Source organism: Vicugna pacos, chromosome 22, assembly GCF_048564905.1.
Source record: "Vicugna pacos chromosome 22, VicPac4, whole genome shotgun sequence".
In the NCBI taxonomy this organism is placed as follows: Eukaryota; Metazoa; Chordata; class Mammalia; order Artiodactyla; family Camelidae; genus Vicugna; species Vicugna pacos.
The window spans coordinates 25,768,117-25,793,040 of record NC_133008.1 but is presented as its reverse complement, the minus strand read 5'-3'; the positions used below and the strand labels follow the sequence as shown (position 1 = coordinate 25,793,040).

The window sequence follows — 24,924 nt, the reverse complement described above, 5'->3', positions numbered from 1 at the left end:
GCTAATAATGCCAGGCATTTCTGCTGCTTTAACAGTATAATCTTATCCAGATGTGGGTGCCATCATGGTCCCACTGCTAATGATCAAAATTCAAACCCAGTTGTCTGATTTTTGAGGCTGGGTTCTTATAGCCTATACCACACTGTTTCACACTGTCCACTAGGATTTCATAAGTGCCAGGAACTGCGGCTGCTTCACCATGCTTTCTCTCATCTTCACAATACACCAATGAAGTAAAAATGATCAATTCCAGTTTGGATAGGAAATGAAGGTTAAGTAACTTATGCAAGGTCATAGTTCATGGCAGAGCTGGGATTCTACCCACAATGTGTTTGAATCCAAACCTGTATTCCTACCTACATCTACTGTCCTTACCCAGAGGCCTCTTGATTTACCAGGGTGACAATAATCCCAGGATCTCTTGACCTTCAGAGACACATGGCAAACCCCAGAGCTCTGATCTTCCACTCAGGCTCCCAGTCTACTGGCTGACTCTTCCCTCATTGATCCAGTCAGTCTTGAACTCATTATCTGCAGCTGGGTACTGAGAATATGGTGACAGCCAAACACCAACCCTCCCCTCAAGAGACAGCCCTCATTCAAAGATGACAGCAATGAAGCAGGCTCCAAGTTTTTATTAACATGAGTTTTTAAAAACAAGCATCCATACTAGCATGGGGGAGTGGGGATGGGAGAAGAGAGGAGGCCACAGGGGAGCAGGAGGAAGGAATTCTGCTCTACTGGTAATAAAGCTCCAGGTTCATCCCATCATGGATTTCATCTGAGGTGAAGGTGTTAAGGAATCCTCACTGTGGGCTCTATCCCCACCCTCTCATCTCTCACCGATGGGTCAGGGCGGCCACATTTTGAACTGGCTCATTTCAATTTGGAAAGAACCCAAACTTTAATTGAAAAGAAAAAAGTTCGTGCTCTTTTTGTACAACAGACATGCAAGAGTCTCACTCCACCCTGACCTGCTGTCCACACACAGTTGGAGCTCAGTAATAAAGATTTTGACTGTAATGTGTCCAAGTCTTATAAGCCAAATCAAAATATTTCACCAACCACCCTCCTCCCTCAACAAAACTACATAGCTCCCATTTTCTAAATACCTACCATGTGCCACATACTAAGTTAAACGTATGTGCGTAACGTCATATAGACTACACTATTCAACAAAGAGAACCAAGTCTGGGTGTGCAGACCCTTCCTCAAGAAGTCACACAAAGGATACAGTCCCCCAGAGACACGTGGTCCTTAAAAATCGTGTACCTATGGGATAAAAACTTTTCAGAAGTTCTGCCTAAGCAAAAGGCTGGCTGCTGCGCTTCCCCAAACCGAAAGCTTTTGGCCTCCTCCTGTCCAGAAGCCAGCTCCACCACTGTACTCACCACTTCTTCAATACGATCTTGTTCCAGCGGGTGCCAGTTTGGGCTGCAATCAGCTTCTTAAGGTCCCCGATGGTGTCATCAGTGCTGGGCGCAGAGGGGTTAAGGAAAACGGAAGGGGAGAGGGTGGGTGGAGCACGGACGAGGACATTCTAGGGCTGAATGCACTCTGCCAGGACCCCATCTCCCCACCACCCTCCGGTTTAACAAAAATCACCCTGCAACAAGGGCTGAGTTGCCTGCTTCATATCAAGCACCCCCAGGAAACCACTGCCTCTCGACCGCCAGTGGATACTTGCACTTAACTCGGACCTTCTTCCCCAGACGGTCGTTGCAAACAACCTCGATCATCCTGTCTGGAGCGACAAAGGGTGGGTGTCGGTAGGTAGCAGAATCAGGAATTCAAGGGTCCGCTAGGCCCCAACACCTCCGGTTATTGAGTCTTACGTTCACGCCCTCCGCAGTCCCCCATATCTGAATACTCCTGGTCCCCAAGTCCCATGTCCCAGGACCTCGAACCTCAGGCGGCTGCAGACCCCAGGCAACCGCACTTACCTCCCCCCCGCCCCCGCCCCAGCCCCTCCCGGCTTTAGGCAGCCTGAAGGCCCAGCTTCGCCTCTCGAAGGGCCGTGGATCCTCAATGGCCGGGTCCCATTAGCTTTCCCCAACTCCGGACCTCTCCACTTGGCCCCCTTACCTCGAATCGCTGGGAACCAGCCGACACCACAACCTCCTCGCTTGAAGGCAGAGCCGGGGCAAGAGTCAACGCTAAACACCGGAAGCGGAAGTGCGTAGCCGGAAGTTCCGCCCCCCGCTCCTCCCAGTGCGGGTAAATACCCCGCGGAGTTTGCAGCCGCAGGCTGGGCGTGGGCTTGCGAACCAGGAGCCGCCTAGGAGTCTCGAACCTGGGCAGGGGGATACCTGCGGAGGGGGCGTGGAGCGGAGTGACGGTCCCGGCTCGTGCGGGGCAGGGGCGTGGAGAGTCAGAGGTCAGGGGCCGGCGCCCAGCCGTTTGAATGCCGTTGGTCGAAGGCCCTTGGCTGTGCCGAGATGCCCCCTGGTGTGGCATCTGGTGGGGATGCTAGGGGCGCTCGGGAGACATCCAAGGGGAGCGGGGATGACCTCCCGTTCCTGGGCCCGAGGAAGCCTCTAACTGCAGATTCAGGGCTACGGGGAGCCTGGTCGAGTCCTGCAGTTATCCTGTCCGACCGTCTGCCTTCATTCAGAGCTGGGCCTCGGAAGCGTTTTGCTCACCTCTTCCCACCGGCTATCGCGCCTGCCCCCGCCTCCCCGGGACATCTGGGGTGCAGACTACAGTCAATAACCGAAGAAGCCTCCTAATCTTGGCCTGGATACCAGCACTTACGAGAACGGAGTTCACGTTGCAAGCCAAATTGCAGCACTGATGACAAAGCTGGAAACTGCACAGATGCAAAATCTCCCAGGTCTGTATCTTCAAGGGAAGTCGCTCCCGGCCTGCAGAGGGCACTGTATACCAGCTCCTAACCTTACCTTACAGCCCCAAAGCAGCCGCCGGACTGGTCTGGTTCCTCAGGGCTGCTGTAACAGGGGACACCCCTCCCTAACAGTTGGAACTAACTGTTGAACTGTTCCTTCTCAGCAGACAGGAGTCTCCTAGTTTAGTGAGCCTAAAAGGATTCAGTCTGAAAAGGGGCCACTACTTCTGATTCACCCCATCCACCTTTTCAAACTAGGATGTGAGATTAGGTGGAAGACATGAGAGGCCATACTGGGGAAAGGGCAGATGCTCTGTAACCCTGTCAACGCTGCCCTGCCTTAGGGAACCGGCCCAGGAAGTCCCACATCAAGTGCTGGACTCAGGGGCCTTCCTGCCTCAGAACTTTGCAGAATCCCTGAACCCTACAGAATCCCTCTGAGTGGGCATTAGAGGTCAGGGGATCTGAATGGAAGGCTTAGTCAGATTGGAGACCCAGGCTTTCGATCTAGACAGATGAGTCAAAGCCCCAACCTCACCCCTTAATTTTTTTTTCACCCCTTAATATTAAGCTGTGTGGTCTCAACACTTACCTTCTCTGATTCTCATTTGACTCATCTATGGAAAGGCGATAGCAGTCCCCACCCTAGGATGGCAGTAAGGATTGGTCTTGGACCATCCCCTGACAGTCCTCTTGCAGAAGAACAGATGAGGCAAGAGGGAAGATGGGAAGGTCAAGGGGGAGCTTGAGGGGACTGACGTGCCTGAGGAAGTTTGGAAGGAGCACCTCTGCATTCACATGGAAATACTGGGGCACACCAGATGTTGATGGTGGTTACCACTAGGTGGTGGAATTGCTGAGTCTTATGTTCCTCTTTGGTGCCTTTTGGGGATTTTCCCAGATGGTTTACAATGAACATACTTTTGTAATTAGAGGGAAAAGTAAATGTTATTTTTTATTAAAACAAGGAGTTTGAACTTCTCCATGTTGGATTAAAAGGTAGCTCAAACACAGGATCATGATGCTGAGTTATGGGCTGGGGGAAATGGGAAAAGGGTGAGGAGTGCCGCTGAAAGGGAAGGAAAATAAAGTCTGGGGTTATTGAGGGGTTGGGCTCTATGGGGAGTGGTGGGGATCTACTGGGGGGCTGCCAGCCCCAGTTGGGCTAAACCATCCCTGGTGGGGGTTGAGGGGAATGGGAAGTCCCAGGACTAGAAGGGGGAAGAGCCTCAGGAGACAGCATCCCTCACCGTAGAGACCTTTCCACATCCTGGTAATTAACATGGAGCTTCCCACGAAGGGACTCAGTGACCATCCATTGAGGGGTCCAGACAGCCCTATCCTGAAGGATCTGCTGCCAGAGCTGCTCCTGGGAGGAGGTAGATGCTTCCCAGGAGGGAGAGTTCTAGGTCACAACTTAAGGAGCAAGCTGGGCAGGGCTCCTCTGTGGCCTAAGTTTCTGACCCGAGAGGAAGGAGCTTATCTGTGGGGGTTCCTATCCTGCCGCTCCTGTATGCTTGGTGGGGTAGGAAGATGATTCTTAGGAAACCCCTGTAACTAACCTGGGGGTGGGGACACCTGAGTTCTACTGAACTTAGAGGTTCACCAGAAGGGAAATAATCTTAGAGGTGGAGAGAGTTGCTGGGGAGGTCCCTTCCCCCAACATCTCAGCCTGTCAGCTGGCCTTGGAGATGTAGCAGTGACCAAGGCCAACCTGCCAGAATTCAGTCTGATACAGGAGGAAGACAAGTAAAGAAGACAAGTGTAGAGGTCCTTGCAATACAGTGTGACAGGTGCTGTGAGGGAGAGCCCAAGGTACTGGGAGCAGAGGCAGCACTGCCCGTACATGATGGTGTGGGCCTTCCAGAGGGAATCACAACCCCAGAGCACAGTGATGGAGGACTGCACTCTGGCATCAGAAAAATCTGGGCTTGTGGTCCTGGCAAGCGACTTGCGGTTCTTTTGGTCTTTCCTGCCACAGTCCTAAGATGGTTGCCAAAACATGAAGCATTTTTTCTGTACTCTTGTTTGAGGAAAAATATCAAAGGGGTTGGATTTATTAATAAACACTTGGAACTTCTTTTTTTTTTAAGGTCACGCTTGTACATGGTAAAAATTCAAGCAGTACAAAAAGTTTATGTACAGCAGCATAAAGTTTCCTTACCCTCCAGACCCCAGGCCCTCCCCAGGGACAGCTACCATTAGTTTTCATTTTCTAGAGATAGTCTCTGTGTCTTCAAACGAGTAATATGTAGCCTCCCAAGAAAAGGAGAAAACTTTGCAGATGTTAATAACACATTTCAGTATAGCACAGGGAAATATATTCAAGATCTTGTAGTAGCTCACAGTGAAAAAGGATATGAAAACAAATATATGTATATTCATGTATGACTGAAAAATTGTGCTGCACACCAGAAACTGACACAACGTTGTAAAATGACTATAACTCAATTTAAAAAAAAACACATTTCAGTAGAGATACGGACTTTGTATTTTCAAGTAACATACAGCATTTTTAAGTTATGTCAAAGGGCAGAAATAAATGACTTGGTGTTTATACAGGCATTTATATATAAAGTGAAACACATACTATATATATCCAATCGGATCAAACTATATACACTGTTCTCTACACTTTTTGTTTTTTAAAGCAAATGATACCCTTGAGATTGTTCCAAACAATGCAGAAAGACCTACCTCATTCTTTCCGACAATCTGAGATCCTGGAGGTGGGGTTGTTGGGCCAACAGGGGCTGCAATCTGATTTGCCAAACTGTCCTCATCAATTCTGCCCCATTTGCAAAGGTTGAAAAGGTCTGTTACCTCACATCAAGGCCAGTGTAGATATTTTCTGGCTTCCTCATCTTTCTTAATCTGACAGGTAAATTGCCACAGGGTTTTACTTTTTATTTATTTATGGATAAGTGTGAGCATCTTTTAAGCTTTTAACAGATCTTTTCAGCTTTACTCAAGTATAGTTGATATACAAAAATTGCACATATTTAAAATGTACATCTTAATGAGTGCATTTCTTTTTAAGACAGTTTTCAACATTTCCAATTTCTTCTGTGTATGTATTAAAAACATTTATTGCCTTTATAGGATCTTGGGACTGTGATCTGGCAAAACCTATTCAACATTAAACTTCACATGTCCTTTGCCCCATCTATCCAACTCCTGGTTATTTACCCTATAGAAATAACATAAGAGGTATATATTATATATGTGTGTATACCTACATATGTATGCACATACATACATATATTAGAGAATGCTTAGGTCCAATCTTGTTTGTGGGAATAGATCTGGAAGCAGCCTGAATACTCATCAATACAGGAATGCTTGAATAAATGTCACTGCCCTTAAGAATTGCAACTTTAAAAATGAGTGACATATATCAGGACTGAGTATCACTTCAGGCTCTGTGGAGAATGTTTTGGCACTATCAATAAAAAGGAAAATTCAACACGCCTTTTAACAAGCTATTTCACTTCTACAAATTTATCCTCGTGCACAAGTATCAAAAAGCATTATTAAAAAGAATATGAAAGCGAATATATGTATGTTCCTATATGATTGTGCTGTACACCAGAAATTGACACAACATTGTAAACTGACTATACTTCAATAAAAATGTTTTTTAAAAAAGAAATTCTTAAAAATGAAAAAAAAAAGCGTTATTAAGTAAAAAAGTAGGGACCTCGCTCTCCGCTGTGTCCGAGCGCTTGGTCCTGCCCTCAATCCCGCCCTTAGGGCTTGTTACTGGCCCTGCCACGCCTTCTGGGTTTGGTCCTCGCCCCTGCCCCGCCCTCTGGGTCGCGTCCCCGCCTCGGTCACGCCTTCTGGGCGTGGTCTTCGCCTAACCACACCCCCTAGTCCCTTCCCGCCCTTAACCCCACCCCGAGGCGACGAGTCTCCGCCCTAGCCACGCCTCTCGGGTTTGATCCCAGTCCACAGCTGCATCCTCGGTTCCGCATTCAGATCCCGCGCTGATCTGGCGCCAGGGCTCAACCACGTCCCCGCAAGGGGAAAGCCGAAACTCTGCTGGCCGCAGGAAGCCGAAGCCACCGCCCCGCCCTCACTCTCATTTCCCCCTGCTTCCTAGGGCTTCCCCAGGACGAGTCCCGGAGTCCCTTTAGCCGGAAGCGGAAGTTCGTGTCGGTGGGATCATGGCGACTTTTGCCGACTTGCCGGACTCGGTCCTGTTGGAGATCTTCTCTTACCTCCCGGTCCGGGACCGGATCCGCATCTCCAGGTGCGGCCCCGCCCCGCGGGGGGGGAAGGGCCGGGCGGGGGGCGCACCCGGAGATGTAGATCTGGTCCCCGCGGGGCCAGGGTCGATCTAACGGCGGGTCCCCTCCCCCAGGGTCTGTCACCGCTGGAAGAGGCTGGTGGACGACCGATGGCTGTGGCGACATGTCGACCTGACGCTCTACACGGTACGCGGGGCCGGCCGGGCGAGGACTGGCCCTCTAACCCTGTATTTCGGACCAAACTGTCCCTGGTGCATCCCCGGCGCAGCGCTTACTTGCTCCGCTGCGACCTCCAGGCCTCAGTTTCCCCATCTCCAAAATGGCTATAACCAAGATCGTGCAGGGAAAGGGCTTATTGATGAGTTTTCATGGAGAAATCATCTCCCATCGTCAACTTACTTCCAGAATTAACCTCCTGAGTGGTGCCACCAAACCATTTCCACTTTCTCACATTGGTATTTTTTGTTTAATTATGAACTATTTCAAATATATATATATATGGGGGAAAGTATAGCTCAGTGGCAAAGTGCGTGCTTGGCATGCACAAGGTCCTGGGTTCAATCCCTAGTACCGCCATTTAAAAAAATAATAATACATAAATAAATAAATAAACCTAATTGCTCCACCCCCCCAATAAAACAAAAAAACGTTAAAATTTTTTAAAAAATCAAATATATATAGAAACGTAAAGAGGATAATGTATCTGAAAGCATGTACTCACTATCTAAATTTAACCTTATTTAACTTCTGGGCTTATTGGCTGCAGATCATGTGAAACACACACAAATGTTTATATGTACATATGTGCATACAACATTTATAGATATGTTTTTTGCACTTTTCGAACCCCTCCTCAGAGGTAACCGCTATTACAAAGTGCATTTATACCCCTTCACGTTGTTACTTATTTCCTATTTGTGTGCCCATAAGGAATATACAGTACTGTTAAGGTGTTTCTGAAGTTTAGATAATGCTATTCTACTATTTAGATAATTAGATGCTATTTTACTTATATATCCGCCTACAATCAGCTTTATTCACACAATATTGCATTTGAGATTTATTCCAATTGACACTTGTAAATCTAATTCATTCCTTTTAACTGCTGTTAAATGAATATAGCAAAATTTGTTTATTTTTCTGCGGACAGACGTTTAGGTTATTTCCTGCTTTTTACTGTTACAAACAATGGTCTGAGGTGGTGTCTCAAACTTTACTGTGCATGTGAGTCACCTATGGGGATCTTGCTAAAATGCAGACTCTGATTTGGTGGCCTGGAGCGGGGCTTCAAGATTCTGAATTTCTAACAACTTCCCAGCTGTTACTCATGTTTCTGGTTCTCATTCCGCAAGAATGTCCTTGTGTCCATCTTCTTGAGTTCAAGTGTCAGTTATTCTGAAACCTAGAAGTGCAATTTCTGAGTCGTAGGGTCCTTTGTAATTTATCGTTTTCAGCTCTTCATCTGCAATGCCCAAATCAAAAAGTCAGCAAAGTGGAAAGGTTTTTTTGTAAGCCTGGCACAAATTCATTTGGTGCCAAGACCTGATGTGAGCTCGTAAAGGCTATTAATGTCCTTTTTCTTTACCCCACTTAGAATAAGTAGTCATGTTATACTGAAAAATATTAATCTGATAACGGGGTGTCGCCCTCCACCCTTCTGATGGTATTATATATGATATTTGCACCGAATTAATTCTTTTTAAAATTAATTAATTTATTTATATGGGGGTACTGGGGATTGAACCCTCAGCCTTGTGTGTGCTAAGCATGTGCACTACCATTGAGTTATAACCTTCCCCCTGCACTGTATTAATTCTGAATTCTGAAACCCATCTGTCTCCAAGAGCTTTGGATAAGTAATTGTGGCCTTGTGTAGAAATTATTTTTATTGACATCACCTTTTTAAAATAGGACTATTTTTTCTGTATTAGTTATTTTTCTATAATTTTATTATGAAAAATTTCAAACATACATAAAATTTAAAATAATGGTACAGAGCACATGAAGTTGCCCACCATTAACATTTAATTACATTTGTTTTATTATCTATTGACCCTCTTTCCATCCATTGATCCATTTTATTTTTTACATACATTTCAAAATAAGGTGCAGACAAAAGTCCGCTTCATCCCTAAACACTTGAACACATGAAATAGAGATTGACTAGGACATTTGTTTGACATTTCTCTTTTTGAGGTATAATTTTTGAAAATCACCAAGTCATGAATAATTCTTGTAAAAATGTTGAAGTCATAACTATGTAGCGGGATGGATGTTAGCTAGACTTACTGTGGGGGTCGTTTCACAATATATACAAACATCGAATCATTATGTTGTATACCTGAAACTAATGTAACATCATATGTCAATTATATCTAAAGTAAAACAAAACAGAAACAAACAAAAAAGGCTGAAGTATTGCCACAGATGAAGCTAAGAGCCTTTGACAGTTATTCCCTGGTGTCCTCAACCCTTTCCCAGAATAACCACTGTTATAAGTGGATTCCACTCTTACTATTGGAGTATTTCCTTCTATTCCACCTTCTATGTGTGGTTACAAGAGCAAGACTGGCCTTTGGAATCAGGCTGTGTTGAATCATAGCTCTTCACTCACAACAAGAGTCTGGCCAATATGTTTTTCCAAAGGTACCTACTACACAACCAGCTTTCTAGTTTGATGTTCAACACTGAACCTGGCAAATAGTAGGTACTCAATGAAAATTAACCATTATGGCTGGAATAATTATACCCATATAAAATAGATAGTATTGTTTCTTTTTCTTTAACATCCAAGGTATCATTTTGCCACTCTTGCCTGCATATTTTGAGGAGTAACCCTCGTTAGTCTCTCCAGGCAAAGCGGGGGCCTTGGAAGATGCCCCCTATTTCTCAGCCAGTCACCCTCATCTCTGGTTCTTACAGATGCGACCTAAAGTCATGTGGCACCTCCTTCGCCGGTACATGGCGACCCGGCTCCATTCCCTGCGGATGGGCGGCTACCTGTTCTCGGGCTCCCAGGCTCCCCAGCTGTCCCCTGCCCTGATGAAGGCCCTGGGCCAGAAGTGTCCCAACCTGAGGCGCCTGTGCCTGCACGTGGCCAACCTGAGCATGGTGCCCATCACCAGCCTGCCCTGCACCCTGAGGACCCTGGAGCTGCACAGCTGCGAGATCTCAATGGCCTGGCTCCTCAAAGAGCAGGACCCCACCGTGCTGCCCCTGCTCGAGTGCCTGGTGCTGGACCGCGTCCCCGCCTTCCGCGACGAGCACCTGCAGGGCCTGACGCGCTTCCGCTCGCTGCGCTCCCTCGTGCTGGGCGGCACATACCGTGTGACCGAGACCGGGCTGGATATGGGGCTGCAGGAGCTGAGCTACCTGCAGCGGCTCGAGGTGCTGGGCTGCACCCTCTCGGCCGACAGCACCCTGCTGGCCATCAGCCGCCACCTCCGAGATGTCCGGAAGATCCGGCTGACGGTCAGGGGCCTCTCGGCCCCCGGCTTGTCGGTCCTGGAGGGCATGCCGGCCCTGGAGAGTCTGTGCCTGCTGGGGCCACTCATCACCCCAGAAATGCCTTCCCCGGCTGAAATCCTCTCCTCCTGCCTCACCATGCCCAAGCTCAGGGTCCTGGAGCTGCAGGGGCTGGGCTGGGAGGGGCAGGAGGCTGAGAGAATCCTGTGTAAGGGGCTGCCTCATTGTATGGTCATTGTCAGGGCCTGCCCCAAAGAGTCCATGGACTGGTGGATGTGACCGCCCCACCAGTCCCTGGGACCCTGCTCAGCTTTCATTCATGAGCCCCGGACCTCTGAGCAGCCCCTTGCTGAGGGCAGGTAATCAGGCTGGAGAGGCCTGAAAGCCACATGTAGAGAGAACCCAGGCCTTGGCGCCTTCAGATCATTGGAAAAATTGTTTGCCAGCTGTGTGGCCCCTGTGACATCAGCCAGCCTCTCAGGGGCCCTGTCCTCACATCCAGAAATTAGGAAGACTATAGCTACCTCGTGGTTATGTTGCAAAGCCTTACTCTACCAGCCCTGGGCCCGGAGAGGGTCCTCAGTGAAGGGCCATTCTCAGGACCAGGACGAATGCAGAAGGGTGGGTTAGGAGTTAGGGAGGCCTGAGGGGCCAAGGCCCCTTAGGAAGCCTGGAAGGGCTGTCTACGCATGTGCTGCCACGCACTGACACACCGACACACCATTGACAAACTGACACCATTGACAGACCGACAGACACTCTGGAGACTCAGAGAGAAGGGCAGATGCAACTCATGCTTTGATGATCAAAATGTTAAAGGTTCTAAGTTGTACTTTCTGTATTTTGTATTCTATACTTTCCAAGTGTTCCCCAATATATATTATTTTGCTATTAAAGAAAAGGAATCGTGTTTTTTTTAAAAAAAAGCATTCAGTTTATTCAACAAGTTTTTTGAGCCCCTGCTATTTTGTGGACCCTGCTGTAGGTCCTGGGGCCACAGCAATGAACAAAACCCACAAAACCAGAGAAGGGGAGAGAGTATAGCTCAGTGGTAGAGCTCCTGCTTAGCATGCACAAGGTCCTGGGTTCAGTCCCCAGTACCTCCATTAAAAATAAATAAATAAAAGCCCAATTTCCGCCCCCTGCAAATAAATAAATAAATAAAAATAATTAAACACACACACACAGACCTGAGAAGAAGGTGGGATGATAAAGAGGTGAACACATCCATGGAATAGTTTCAGAGACTCTGTGACAATAAACCAGGGCCACGTGATGGAGGCACGTGTGTTTGGTCAAGTGGGCAGGTGGGCGTCTCTGAGCCAAGACCTGAGTAGTGGTGAGGAACCAGCTCTGAGAAGCACTGGGGAAGACAGAAAAGGCAAAGACGAGCTGAGAAGAGCTTGGCAGTTGGACCGGAAGAAGGTCCAAGTGGCCGAGGGAACAAAGGGTGAAAAGGAAGTGATGGGGACGGATGATGGGGAGAGGTTGGAAAGGCCTCCCAGGTGGCTTTGGTTTTAGAGGTTCAATAAGTAGCAACTCCTTTTCCTGCCTTTTGAGTTTGAACCACTTGAAAGATGCAGGTGGCAGACTGATAGTGATTCCCAGCGCCCGCCTATGAAATGAGCGTTACTTCTGTGCTGCGCTGGGTAGGAGGCTGTGTGTGCGGCTCTGCCGCCCACTCAGGGTGCCTGCTCTGGTGCACAGACCCAGCAGAGAGGAATGGTGTCTAAGATGCGTATCCCTGGTTCCCTATTCCAAGTTGATGCATAAGAGAGGACCCGGATATTTCTCTCATGCTTTTCCCAGTGGGGTGGCCAGTGGAAATCCGCCCCCATCTAGCCCCTCCCCTCATCTAGGACTTGGGTAAGAGCACTCCCCGAATGTGGCCATAGTTTGGGTCTACTTTTCCCGCACTGTAACCAAGCCTGGCAGCTCCAGCCCAGGGCATCTGGAGGACTGGGTTGATCCAGGCTGGGGTGCGGGCACTGGGAATGTCTTGGGAAGGGAAATGACATCTGTTAAGCTAGTGGAGGGTTGTCTGGAGATCTGGAGTCCGTCGTAAGCAGTGTGGTGGAGGGATGGACACAAGGCCAGTCCTGGACTCTGCGGGTGGCCCTGCAGGTGGGCTGCTGAAACCCACCTGGAGCCGCTCCAGGGGGGAAAAACTTCCTTTCTTCCCCTCCCTGCCTTTCCAGTGGGAATGGAGCAGCAGACATGAAGTTAGAGGTAGTGGTGTACACAGAAATGTTTAACTGCCAGTGTTAGCAGGTGGTGGTGGTGGAGGAGGCGGGGGTGGGGAGGGAGTCCTGATTTGTAGTGTTTGTAGAGTGTGCAGATTTCTGCTGTGTAAATACTCTCCCCATGGCTGGTTTCATGCTACCAACAGTTTAACAACTGGTCTAAGGAATTTGTGAAATTTTAGCAATCAGCTCCCCTGTCCTGGCAGGAGCTGGCTGCAGCACACCACTGGTGAGAGATGTCTTTCTCCTAGGCTCACCCTTTGGGGGACTGCCTTGGTGACCCTTACCCCAGGCTTAGCTCTGAGGGCTGGTGGGGTTATAGGACATTAGACAGAGCTCCTCCTCTCTTGGGATGCCCCACTCCCACCCCAACCCGTGCCTTCTCCCAGGTAAGGGGCTGGGGGCTTAAGGCTACCCTGTTTTTAAAACGGACCTGGAACTTGTTTCAATCACACATAATAAGGTGACAGACACAGAGACAACTGTCGTATGGCTGTTAGCATAACTGACACCATCTTGCGCCCATAGAGTTCCTCCTGTCCTTCCACTGACCTTACTCAGGGCTGCCCTGTGCAGTAAATCATTTTGCTGACATCAAGGGCTTTGAAGCTAACAGGTACTGTTTAATAATCATTAGGGTCAGGTGGCCTCTCTGCTCTGTTAGTCCCCAAACAATGATGAAAACCTTTGCTGACGTATTCCTGGTGCCCACGAAGCAAGTTACCCATTCATAAATCTTAACCTAGGAATGCATGTCCCGTTTCCAAGCATCCGCCCTCATACCCTAGTTTAACTACAGTTTAGTATAGTTATACTATAAACTAGTTTAACTATAATATTGTCCCAGTGGCCCTTGGGAGTGCGGAGTGCAGCTATGAATTCCTCCAGATTGTTGTCTTGGTGTCTGCCCAATCCCATCCTGTCAGTAAGTTACTTTATAATAAAGTGGTCCATTGATTATATGAAGCTGCCTGCCTCATGTTTTGGTCTCAAGATGCCTTCTCATTTCAGTGGTCACTTTTCCTTCCCTCCACCCTCCAACAACTGTCTTTTAAAGACAGGCTTATTACTTAGAGTTCCCAAGAGGAGGGGGCCTGCCACGTCATGCAGGGCCACCCGGGAAGGCACTAGGACTAGTAAGGGGAATGCATGGACCAGAGCCTTTATAATGGTTTTTGCTGGAAGGAATGAGTGAGGCAGGGGAGGCCAGCTGAGCTAGCTTATAGTGGGATACTTTGAATAATTTCAGTGGGTTCTAGGCTCCACAGATGGTCCCTAGTTGCCTGTTTCCTGGTCCTGAGCTGATTCAGGGCAGAGGGATATTGGTTTAATGTGCTAGAGGTAGATTAGATAAAGAAGGTGGCGGGCTTGGTTGGTCTGTGTATGACAGGTGGGTTCCTAGGCAAGTAGTTTGCTGTCTCTAGGGACTAGCTAACCCCGGAAGGGGTGGTCCTTCCCCAGGTTTGCAAGGCCTAAGATGTCAAAGCATCATAAAGTACAAAAAAATACAAAACATGATTAATACACCCTCCCGCAAAAGTAAAGGATACTCACTAGAGCTGACATTTATTGAGTGCTTATTACACATCAGGCATGGTGTTCAGTCCTTCATGTACAGACTCCTATCAGCAGCCCAGTGAGACGGCACAGAGGAAACAGGCACAGAGAAGTTAAGTTGCCCAAAGCCACACAACCAGTGAAGTAGCAGAATGTGAGTGATCTCATTCCATAACCTTTAAAAAGTTTTGGGGGTTTTTTTTGGGGGGGTAATTAGGTTTATTTATTTGTTTGTTTATTTACTTTTTTATTTAATGGAGGTACTGGGGATTGAACCCAGGACCTCATGCATTCTAGGCATCTGCTCTACCACGGAGCTATACCCTCCCCTCTTATTCCACAAACTTAACCATCATGTGAAGTTGCTTTGTTGACTTATAACAGTGTCTGAAAGGATGGCCCAGTAACTGTACCCCATTAGACAACATTTTTTTAGGGTATTGAGGCATAATTAATGTATAACAAACCACGTGTTTAAGTAATTTGATGACTTTTGACTGGAGTACTCTCGTATAACCATCACCACAATCAAGATCATAACATTTTCCATCACCCCCAAAGCTTCCCTGTGGCCCCCTCATAACCCTCCCTCCGTTCCTGTCCCCAGGCAACCAACCACTGATCTCCTTTCTGTCACTATAGGTTATTTTTGCTGTTCCTAGAATTTTGTGCAAATGGTATCACATGGTGTGTAATTTTGGGGGTCTGTGGGAGGGGTCTTGTTTCATTCACTCCCCATAACAATTGTGAGTTTTATCCAGATTGTGGCAGGGATCAGTCATTTGTCCCTGAGTAGTGCTCTATCACAGGACTATGCACAATCTGTTATCCATTCATCTATGGATGGTTATTTGTGTTTAAACCTATACTTTTTGGTTAAAAAGAAACTTTCCTATCGTTGAAAAATAATACATGCTTATAAAGAATTTTAACATTATGGAAAGTGAATCTATTTCTAACCCCAGGCCCCAGAGGGAATCACTGTGAAAAGTTTGGCCTTATAATCTTCTAAAACTCTCTTTGTCTTGTTGACTGAAAACAAAAAGGCACAACGTGAGAGCTGTGAGTTAAGTTTGGTTTGGGGCCTACTGAGGACGCTAGCCCAGGAACAGACTCTCAGACAGCTCTGAGGAAATGCTCCCAAGATGTAGGGAAGGAGGGCAGTATGTTTATGGTTTTAGTGAAGGGGGATATGTGCAACCCAGTACAATTTTGCTAGAGGATTGCTGCTCATCATGAGGAGCCAATGTCACTGTTAATGATTTCAGTGCTTTTCTAAATACGAAAAGATGCAAGAATTTGGGCCGATAAAATCTTGCCTTGAAAATATCTAACTATCTGAAAGGCTTGTTCTGCCAGTTTTCCCCAGAGCACAGAATACCTCACCCCTGATCTCCACCCTGAACTCCTTTCAGAGTGTGTTGAAGGTCAGCGACTGCAGTGACTCGTGACTTCATCCTTGTAGAACCAGAGAGCAAATAACAATTTTTAGTCAGTGGTCTATTGTGGGGACTTTGGACAAAAAAACAATCAGTGGCATCTCTTCCTTTTCCTTCTGAGTCTGAGACCAGGCACAGGAATTCCAACTGCGCAGGACCCTGTGGGGCCTTCCCGGGACAGACCCCTCCCCCGTGTCCTCTGTTACAGCTCCTTTCTGAAGCACCCAGATAACAGTATCTCAGGTCTATTTCCTGAGTTTTTCAGGTGCTAAAAACCGCCACCAAATGAACTGCTTGATGATCACGAGCATGTGACCCGTAGACCTTCTGGCGCCTAGGGATTGAGTGTTGACCGCCCTACCCTGTTATCTCAGCATCAGCCAATCAGAGAACTGTGCACGAGCAGATCACATGCCTGTAACCCTCCTCTCCCTTACGTGGCCTTTAATATGCTTTGCTGAAATTCTTCGGGGACTTTGGAGTTTTCTTGGGTACGAGCCATTCCATCCTCCTTGTTCAGCCCTACAATAAACCTGTCTTTGCTCCAAATTCCGATGTTTCAGTGTGTTTGGCCTCAGGTACATTGGGCACACGAACTTGTGTTCAGTAACATACTCAATGAAAACATCAGCTTTGTGACCAATAAAAGCCGGCCTGGAGCATGTGACTTCACTCTGCAGCCCAGTGGGCTTTCTGACACTTCACTCCTAAATTTGCCAGGCCTACTCGGGCACGGCACAGCTGGTCAACCACAAGTCTCCTCTGGATGCTTACTGCATGGCCCCGGCCTGATCAAAAGGCCCTCTTTCTGGGGTCCAGCAGACTCCAAAAGGCAGAGAGAAAGGGTATGAACTGTTCAAATTCAGTTCCTTCTTCCAAACCCACCAGTGAGATAAAATGTGTGGGTTTGTATGTGCAGAGAGGGGTCGGGACTGCCACTTCAGCTGAAATTCCCACCACTTGGACGCAGGATGCCGGAGGAACGCAGTTTCTTCCTTAATGCAGACTAAAATAAATGCTCATCTGTTTTGTGTTGATTTCAGCTTATTGACAGGGATGCTATCAGCTAAGGATGCTGGGGCCCTCATCTGGGCCCAGACTACTTGTGGCGAGTCCCCAAGGACATTTCCCCAACCTGAATCAATGCTTTGTGGCTGGACTGGCCCTTGGGGTTCTTGTTATGATAGTGACGAAATAAAATTATTTTAAGGCTGAACAAGAAACAGTTTAAACATAAGATTCTCTCTCCGCCCACGTGGGCCACTACCTCCTCCCCTTTGTGTGCAAAGTGCATCGGCATTATACATTAGCCAGACCTTCTTAGAAGACACGGGCATACCTGCTCCACTGTGAAGAGCAATTTTCTCCCGGCACCAGCAAGGTAACTCCTTAGGAGATAACATTCCTTTCTCAATCCTGTAAAAGGTCACAGTGACCCAGTATTAACCTTGTACATGCAGATCTGGACTATGTAAATTCTCAGCACGTCTCTTTGATGCATAACCCTTTGTCTCGAAAAACGTATGTAGCTGTGCTTTGACCTCTAATGGCTGAAACAGTCCTCAGAGCTTTCTGAAAGATAATTCTGAAAATTATCTCCTGGGTTATAATCCTCAAATTGGCTTGATTAAAATTCTCTACTTCTTTCTTCGGTTGTCTACTAAATACTTTTCTTTGGTTGACAATTGCAAGATGCAGCTCAGCAACAATCATCAGGGAACTTTGAAAAAAATAAGGTTTTAGATAAACACTAAGGTCCTACTGTATAGCACAGGGAACTATAATCAATATCTTGTAATAACCTATAATGAAAAAGAATGTATATAATTGAATCGCTGCGCTGTACACGAGAAGCTTACACAACATTGTAAATCAACTATACTTCAATTTAAAAAAAGGAAAAGAAAAAACAAGAATTGCTAATCATAGGTCCTAGAAGGTACAGGGTGCATGTCCAAGGACTCAGAGAGAGAGAGAGACGAAACCCAGACCTGGGTTCTGTCTTTACTGGGGCCAAGCACGGGGTGCCTAGTATTTTGAGGGTTCACTCTTTATTGCATAAAGGGACTTCTTCTAAATGAGTGCAAGAAATTGGTTAGAACCTGCTCCGTAGCGAGGACTTAACCAGACATGATCCAATGCTCATTGTAATATAATTGACATTGTGGCTTAGGCTCCCCCCACCCATGGGTTTTTCTGTATTCACCATGGGTAAGGACGTGGGCAAAGGGGCCAAACAAGACTCAGCATCCCCAGGGCAAGAGCTGTCAATCAATCAAAAGACCACCCCTACGCGAGGGTATCATTGAAAGGGCAGGAAAAGACCTCTGCTTTCCCGGCTTGGGTCAGCCCACCTCCCTGTTCTTGGAGGTGTACTTTGCTTGTCCTAAATAAATCCTTTAAAATCTTTTGCTACACAATGCACTCCATCTCCCATCTGTAATCTTATCTTTTGGGTATGATAAGAACGGGGGTCTTTTCCCATTTCCTTTTGGGCTAACAGAACTAGGGTGCAGGAAGAGAAAAGTAGAATCACTCAAGCATTCCATTATCTAGGCTCCCCGGGGCTCTCTAAAAGGAGACCTTCATGGATAGGGCAGATTCATTTCTGTCTGGTTGTTCAGCTAATAAATGTGTTATGCAGTTGGTAATAGATTTACGTGAGATGCATGTTTTGAAACAGATGCTGCAGCTCTCAAAAGCCAGTGGCACAGTGTCAGTCACTGACCCTGCACTTCCTTAAATGCAAAGACATTCCCTGAGCTTCTTGGGGAGAAACTCACTCCCCTAACAAAAGAAGAGGCTTTCTGCCTAACTGTTAAGACGCTTGCAGATCTGGCTGGGGTGTTCTCTCGCTTGCCATAATCCTTTTGAATGTAGTCTCTCTTTACCAACGTCCAGAATTAGTTTTAGTCGACAAGGCAAAACAAACAAACAAAAATCCGCAGTCATTCTTGACTCCTCGCCCCCTAATCTTCACATCAAATCCACCAGCAGACAGTCATCAGTTCTGCCTTCATTCTAGCATCAGAGCACTGTCCCACTCCTTCCATCCTCCCCTGCCACCCTCGTCCAGAGCTCTCCATCTGTCATTGGGATTATTGCCTTAAGTTTTTTGTTTGTTTGTTTATTGCCTTAATGTTCTAATTGTCCTCCCTGATTCTATCTTTGCTTCCGCACAGTCAAACAAAAGACAAAGATCTTTTAAAAATATACATCAGATAACGTTGCTCCTGTAGCTCAAAACCGTTCAGGGGCTCCCCACTGCACTCAGAGTCAAATCCAAAATTGTTAGTTGCCCAGATGGCTCTATATGATCTGACTCTGTTACTTCTTTGACTTCATTTCCTGCTAGTCTCCATTCTACCCAATTTACTTCAACAATTTCAGACACTGTGCTTCTACTGTTGGTTAAAGAGGCCAAATCTTTCCTGCCTCAGGGCCTTTGAACTTGCTGTTCATGCTTCCCCCATAAATTCACAGACATTCCTTGAATTCCTTCATCTTGATTGCTGGAGCTGAAGTAAAAATACTGTGTCTAGATAACTGTGGGCCTTAGTTTTTCTCATCTGCCAAATTGCTGCTCTCCCCACTCAAAAGGCACTAGAAATTGTTAAAACCCAAAGGCATAGTGAGAAGGGAAAATGCTTTTTTAAAATGAGACTTTCCAATAGGGAAGGAACATTTTATGGTTGGTTTTAAGAGCAGCTGTTTGGGATAGAATGTAATACCCTTGATCACCAGCAGATGGAAGCACATCATCAGATTTATCATGCAAATGATAACTTCGTAACAGGAATTAAGAGAAGTTGCTAACATTTGTATTCCTCTATAGCATTCATAAGAGGAAAAACGAAAGGAATGCATAGGTGTTGGGTATCAACTTTATCAGCTGGATACGCCAATTTACATCTATGATTTAAAACAGTATATCCCTCATTTCTCAGAATTCCCCAGTAATAATCAAACGGGAAATGAAACGAAAATTTGAATGTACGTATGTATAGTGTCTAGGAGTGAACCTAATAGATATAATCCACTTAAGAAGAAAAATTTAAACATTAACATCTTAAGAAGGAACAGGATAAATAGAAGATGATCCGTTTGTGGACAGATAGCCTTCCTAAGCCTGGTGTTCCGTTGTCTACGTGGAGAAAAGGAGCAAGAAAAGCTTTTTCGGATAGCCTGAGGACTGGTCAACCAGAAGTGAGGCCCCGCCCCCATACCTGGAACCCGCCCCTAGCTCGGACCGCGAGGCGGGAGTCCGTCTTAGCCCCGCCCACAGGTCCTGTACCTGCTCCCAGCCTCGGCCTTCTAGGATTGACCTTCAACCCTAGTCACGCCTCCCCAGGCCTTATCTCCGCCCAGGCCACGCCCTCCAAAACAGCTCTCCCCTCTAGTTCTGCCCCCTTTTCAACAGAAAACTGGCATGGAAATAGGCAATTTATCGATGAGCAAATATAGTAACCATAATATTAAAGACTGATCATTTGGACTTGTAAACCTGAAAAATAAAACAGCAGGTTATTTTACTAGCAATTTTTTTTGTTTGTTTGAGAATGGCAGAGGATTGTAATTTGGGACAAGCAGGTTATGATGAATCACAGGCAAGTCTGGAGAACAAAAGAGAAGGGCTTGCTTTGGTTAGGTTTTAGGAGAAAATTGGGGAGGGTTGTTCCAAACAAAAGTTTCTTGGAGAAGAACATTGTTTCTCATTGGCTGAAAGTGGTGGTTAGAGCATGTGGCCGGGGCAGGGAGGTGTTGGCCTGAAACAAAGCGACTGCCAGGTATTTCTCCAGAAAAGATGGGTTTACTTTGGATTAGCAGAGAATTGCAGTTGGGCGCGGGCAACCATGGCGAGCCACGCGCAAGTCACTGCATGTCAAGAGAAGGAGAATGCTTTTACAGAGCGGAAATGAAAGTTGGGAGGGGCTACAGTAAACAAAGAGTTCAGGCCTTACACTGACTGAGTCCTTGCCGAGAAAGGAGTCTTTCTTCTTCCTTTTGGGCTCTGCAATCAATGCAAGTCATGAGAGCGCCCCCTTCTGTTCTCCTGACTCTTTATTTATTTATTGTTTTTAAAATTTTTTAATTGAGGCAACTTTGGTTTATAGCAGTATTCATGTTTCATGTTTACAACATCATATTTTGACTTCTGTATACACTACAGCCTGCTTAAAACCCAAAGTTTAATTTCTACTTGTCACCATACAGTTGACTCCCTTTATTCTTTCTCCCCTCTCCCATCCCCTCTTTGCCTCTGGTAACCACTACTCTAATCTCTTCATCTATGGGTTTGTTTTTGCTTGATTTGTTCATTTATTTGGTTGTTTTTATTTATATTCTACATATGAGCGAAATCATATGGGATTTGTCTTCCTCCGTCTGACTTATTTCACTTAGCATAAGACCCTCAAGTTCCATCCACGTTGTCGAAAATGGCAGGATTTCACCCTTTTTTAAAATGATCCAGTAATGTTCCATTGTATATATACGTCACATCTTCTTTATCTCCTTTTGATAAGGAGGAAGTGTTTACTCTTTAGCTCTTTAAAATGTATTAACAAAATGTTTATCAAATATATTGCTTTCCAATTCTATTTAATTGAGGTTTCTGTTTATTAATTTTTTACACTGGAATCTTCCTTCCTTTTTTTTTAACAAGCAAGAGGTAAAATTCGTATGTGAAAAATGTCTTCCTTTGCACCAAAAGAAAAGTGATATTTTTATTTTCCTTCTTCTTGCTATCTATGCAGGCTCAAAGAAGTGGTAGGTGAGTGAAAGCTCTCAATTTAGGGCTTTCCAACTCCATTTAAAATGAGACTTTCTTTATTTAATTTCACAGGCTATACTAAAAAAACTCTTAACCAAAGAGACATCATTAAGAAAGGGAAAAGTAAGCTATAATGAGGGATAAGATATTTGCAACATATATATTTGAAAAGTACTACTGTTCGGAATAAGTGAATACATTCTGCAAAGCATAAGAAAAAGACAAATGTTCAGGAGAAAGTGGGCAACAGCCTTGAGTAGACACAAAAAAGTTCCAAACAATAAAAGATGCTCAGTATCAGTGATCAGTGAAATGGAAATAAATCCACCCTGAGATGCTGGTATACACTAACAGAGTGTTGAAATTTAAAGGCTGACAATATCAAGTATGGGGAAATTTTGGAATGACAGGAATGCTCATACATCAGTGGGAGTGCAAATTTTTACAATCGTATTCCTTCTAACCAATACAATATGATTATATGCAATATGCAAGAGAATATGGCAGAGATGATGGGATGTCATTCTTATAATTATATTGTATTATATAAAACTTGCTAGCTGACTTTTTCTAATCTTTCTTTCTCTGTTGCTGGCATTGAAGAAGCAAGCTCTCGTGAATCATACAGTCAAAAGGAAAATAATTCTGCCAATAACCTGATGGAGCTTAGAAGCAGATTCTTCTGCAGCTGAATCTCTGGTCAAGATCCACCCCTGGGTGATATCTGAATTACAGCCTTGTAAAACCCTAACCCAGAGAACCCAGCTAACCCACAGAAACTGAGATAATATGTGTTGTTGTAAGATAATATGTCTGGTAATTTGTTACACCGTATAGAAAACTAATACAATCCATTTGGAGAACAAATCTGTTATAGTAGAAGATATGCATGTCCAAGGACCCTGTAATTCCACTCTTTGGAATGTACACAACAGGTATGTTTGCACATGACTGCCAAAAATATGCACAGGAATATTCATACAGGGCGGGAGAGTATAGCTCAGTGGTAGAGTGCATGCTTAGCATGCATGAGGTCCTGGGTTCAATCCTCAGTACCACCATTAAAAACAAAGAAGAATAGTCTTACCAGCAATATGAAATCGTCCTAAACTTGAACCAATTTAAAGTCCGCCATCACTGATATGGGTAAATACATTGTGGTGTACACAATACAATGTAATACCATACATTAATTATCATGAATGAACTCAAGTATACAGATAGTATGGCATGAATCTCACAATGTTAAGTGAAAGTAAATTTTAAAGAAACTTGTATGATTCCATTTCTATAATACTCAAAAACAGGAAAAATCAAACTGTATTATTAGGAACGAATCCTTAGGTAGTAAAAGTATAAAGAAAGGCAAGAAAGTGATTTCCATAAAAGTCAGAGATATTGCTACCTCTTGGGTGGGGAGCTAAGGATTTGCAATGGAGAAGGGACATGTGAGATTTCTAAGGTTGTGGGGATTTTCATTTAAAAAGTATTCATCACAGTATAAATTTGTTTTGTCCTTTTCTGATGTTGTATTTCTTGTTTTTAAAAAAGATTTTAAAAATAGATGATTGAAGTAATCTCCACCAAATGCAATTTGGAAACGTGCTAGAAATATTCCAATGTGGCACTGACATATAACGTTTTCTTGTATATATTTGTTCTTCCATCTGTCCTCCTCCACAATTGAAATAAAAGTTCTGTTTAGGTATGATTCAAACATTCCCTAAATGAATGAATGAAAGGAAAAGAATTATGGAGGGAAGTGATGGTAATGACATAAAACCAACAAATTATAAATATATAAAAGATATAAACTTGTGCATACCTAAAGAGTGTCAAATTCCACTACTGTTTATCACACAAAACTGGATAGTTTTAAATAAAGTCAACAGTCCCAAGATTAATATACAAATGTAAGACAAGTTCAAAGATAATATTGAAAAACTTCTGAGCATGGACAGGTAAGTTTATAAATAAAGAGTAGTGAAGACAGATGTATCAGTTATCTACTGCTGTGTAACAAACCATTTTGAAACTTAGTACCTCCTCAAGATTATACTGTATAGCACAGGGAAATATATACAAGATCCTGTGGTAGCTCATAGCGGGGGGGGGGAGAAAATGTGACAATGAATATATGTATGTTCATGTATAACTGAAAAATTGTGCTCTACACTGGAATTTGACACAATATTGTAAAATGACTATAACTCAATAAAAAATGTTAAAAAAAAAGAGAAAGAAACTTAGTACCTCCTTGTACTGGCCTGCACGAGCTCAGAGCGGGAAAATAAACACTCGTTGAGCCTCCCGCTGCCTGGCGGGGCCGCGGTAAGCGCGAGACCCGCCCAACAGACAGCCGTCCTCCCGCCTGGCCCCGCCCCCAGGCTCTCTATTGGCGCTTACCGGGCAGGGCCCAACGGCGGCCTGTGCGAGGACGCTAGGACTTCTCAGCCAGAAGCTAGAGGCCGCGCCGCCTCGGGCGCTCGTAGGTCGGCCCCGGAGCCTTTCCACCTTCCAGGGAGGTGCAGCGGGCGTCCCCAGGAGCGGCCATCTTTCCTGCCTCTGGCACCAGTGAGCAGCACCCCACTCAGGAGGGCGGAGTCTCGGCGAGGGCCGCGAGTAGGTGCTCCGGGGGGCGGGGTCTCGGGTCGGTCCGGGAGACGCGGCTCGGGCGGGCGGGGTCTGGGCGAGGGCGGGGAGAACGGGCTCGAAGGGCCGAGATCTAGGCGATGGCGGGGCCGTGGAGCTCCAGGGGGCGGGGCCTCGGCGAGAGCGGGGAGACGAGGCTCTAGGGGGTGTGGTCTGGGGGAGGTCTGGGCGGGGGCGGGACCCTGGAGCTCCGGAGGCGGGGTCTCGCGGGGCTGGGAGGCGGGCTGTCGTTGACCCGGTCTGTGTCCTTCCGTCCTCGTGACCTGGGCGTTTCGTCGGTTTCTCGGGTAAGGGGCACCAGTGAAATTTACGTCAAGGAGGTCCCTCTCTGCCCTCGTACAAGAGAATTTTACCCGTGGCTTTTGCTTTCGTGAGCGGCATTGAGGTGAGGTTTTAAGATACACTTTTTTTTCCAGTTATTTTTGTTTGATAAATTCGTTTGGGAAATTACTTTCTCAGGATTCTAGGCTGAGTGTAAATAAGTAAGTGTGATAAAGAAAAATGAAACGAAAGAGGAGAACTGAAAACGTAAATAACAGGTCTAAAAATTAAAGTAAGATTACTCGGCTCTCTACTTCTCATGTCAGCTCCAACTCACATTCAGAGGCTGTGATCGTGGCAGTTTTAAAATACAGGCATCTCCTAATATAATTAAATGGATTTTGGTGCCATATACTTGTAGTTAAAGCGTGATAGA

General features: G+C 45.8%; 3 protein-coding genes, 1 long non-coding RNA gene and 1 other non-coding gene across 8 annotated transcripts in view; 2 read left to right on the top strand and 3 right to left on the bottom strand.

Annotated features, from left to right (window-relative positions):
- Window positions 1-620: 620 nt before the first annotated feature.
- Window positions 621-2,234, bottom strand: UBL5 (ubiquitin like 5). Its single transcript, XM_006206261.4, has 5 exons — window positions 2,086-2,234; window positions 1,684-1,744; window positions 1,392-1,475; window positions 1,235-1,272; window positions 621-781 (listed from the first exon to the last, which is right to left on the bottom strand). The coding sequence occupies exons 2-5, from the start codon at window positions 1,737-1,739 to the stop codon at window positions 738-740; spliced, it is 222 nt and encodes a 73-aa protein (XP_006206323.1). The 5' UTR covers window positions 1,740-1,744; window positions 2,086-2,234; the 3' UTR covers window positions 621-737.
- FBXL12 (F-box and leucine rich repeat protein 12) lies at window positions 2,226-11,478 on the top strand. 2 transcript variants are annotated; one of them, XM_006206260.4, is made up of 4 exons: window positions 2,226-2,833; window positions 6,951-7,100; window positions 7,212-7,284; window positions 10,021-11,478. In XM_006206260.4, exons 2-4 carry the CDS (start codon window positions 7,015-7,017, stop codon window positions 10,840-10,842), a joined length of 981 nt encoding a protein of 326 aa, XP_006206322.1. In that variant the 5' UTR covers window positions 2,226-2,833; window positions 6,951-7,014; the 3' UTR covers window positions 10,843-11,478. The 2 variants fall into 2 exon arrangements, with proteins under 2 accessions (XP_006206322.1, XP_072803741.1); XM_072947640.1 differs by lacking the exon at window positions 7,212-7,284.
- LOC140688464 (uncharacterized) lies at window positions 8,191-24,113 on the bottom strand. 2 transcript variants are annotated; one of them, XR_012063186.1, is made up of 2 exons: window positions 23,982-24,111; window positions 8,191-8,560 (listed from the first exon to the last, which is right to left on the bottom strand). It is a non-coding gene; the product is annotated as an uncharacterized lncRNA (long non-coding RNA). The 2 variants fall into 2 exon arrangements; XR_012063185.1 differs by lacking the exon at window positions 8,191-8,560 and adding an exon at window positions 21,722-23,298 and having other exon boundaries at window positions 23,982-24,113.
- Window positions 14,619-14,691, bottom strand: TRNAS-AGA (transfer RNA serine (anticodon AGA)). The gene has a single exon. It is a non-coding gene; the product is annotated as a tRNA-Ser (tRNA).
- Window positions 24,069-24,924, top strand: part of LOC116285086 (zinc finger protein 177-like) — a 17,738-nt gene continuing 16,882 nt past the window's right edge. Inside the window, exon 1 of one of the 2 annotated variants that reach the window (XM_072947642.1) lies at window positions 24,069-24,197. The gene's annotated coding sequence lies outside the window, so the exon portion shown is untranslated. Of the gene's footprint in view, window positions 24,198-24,479; window positions 24,613-24,924 lie in introns of those variants that run through there. The other variant, XM_031689575.2, reaches the window with a different exon arrangement.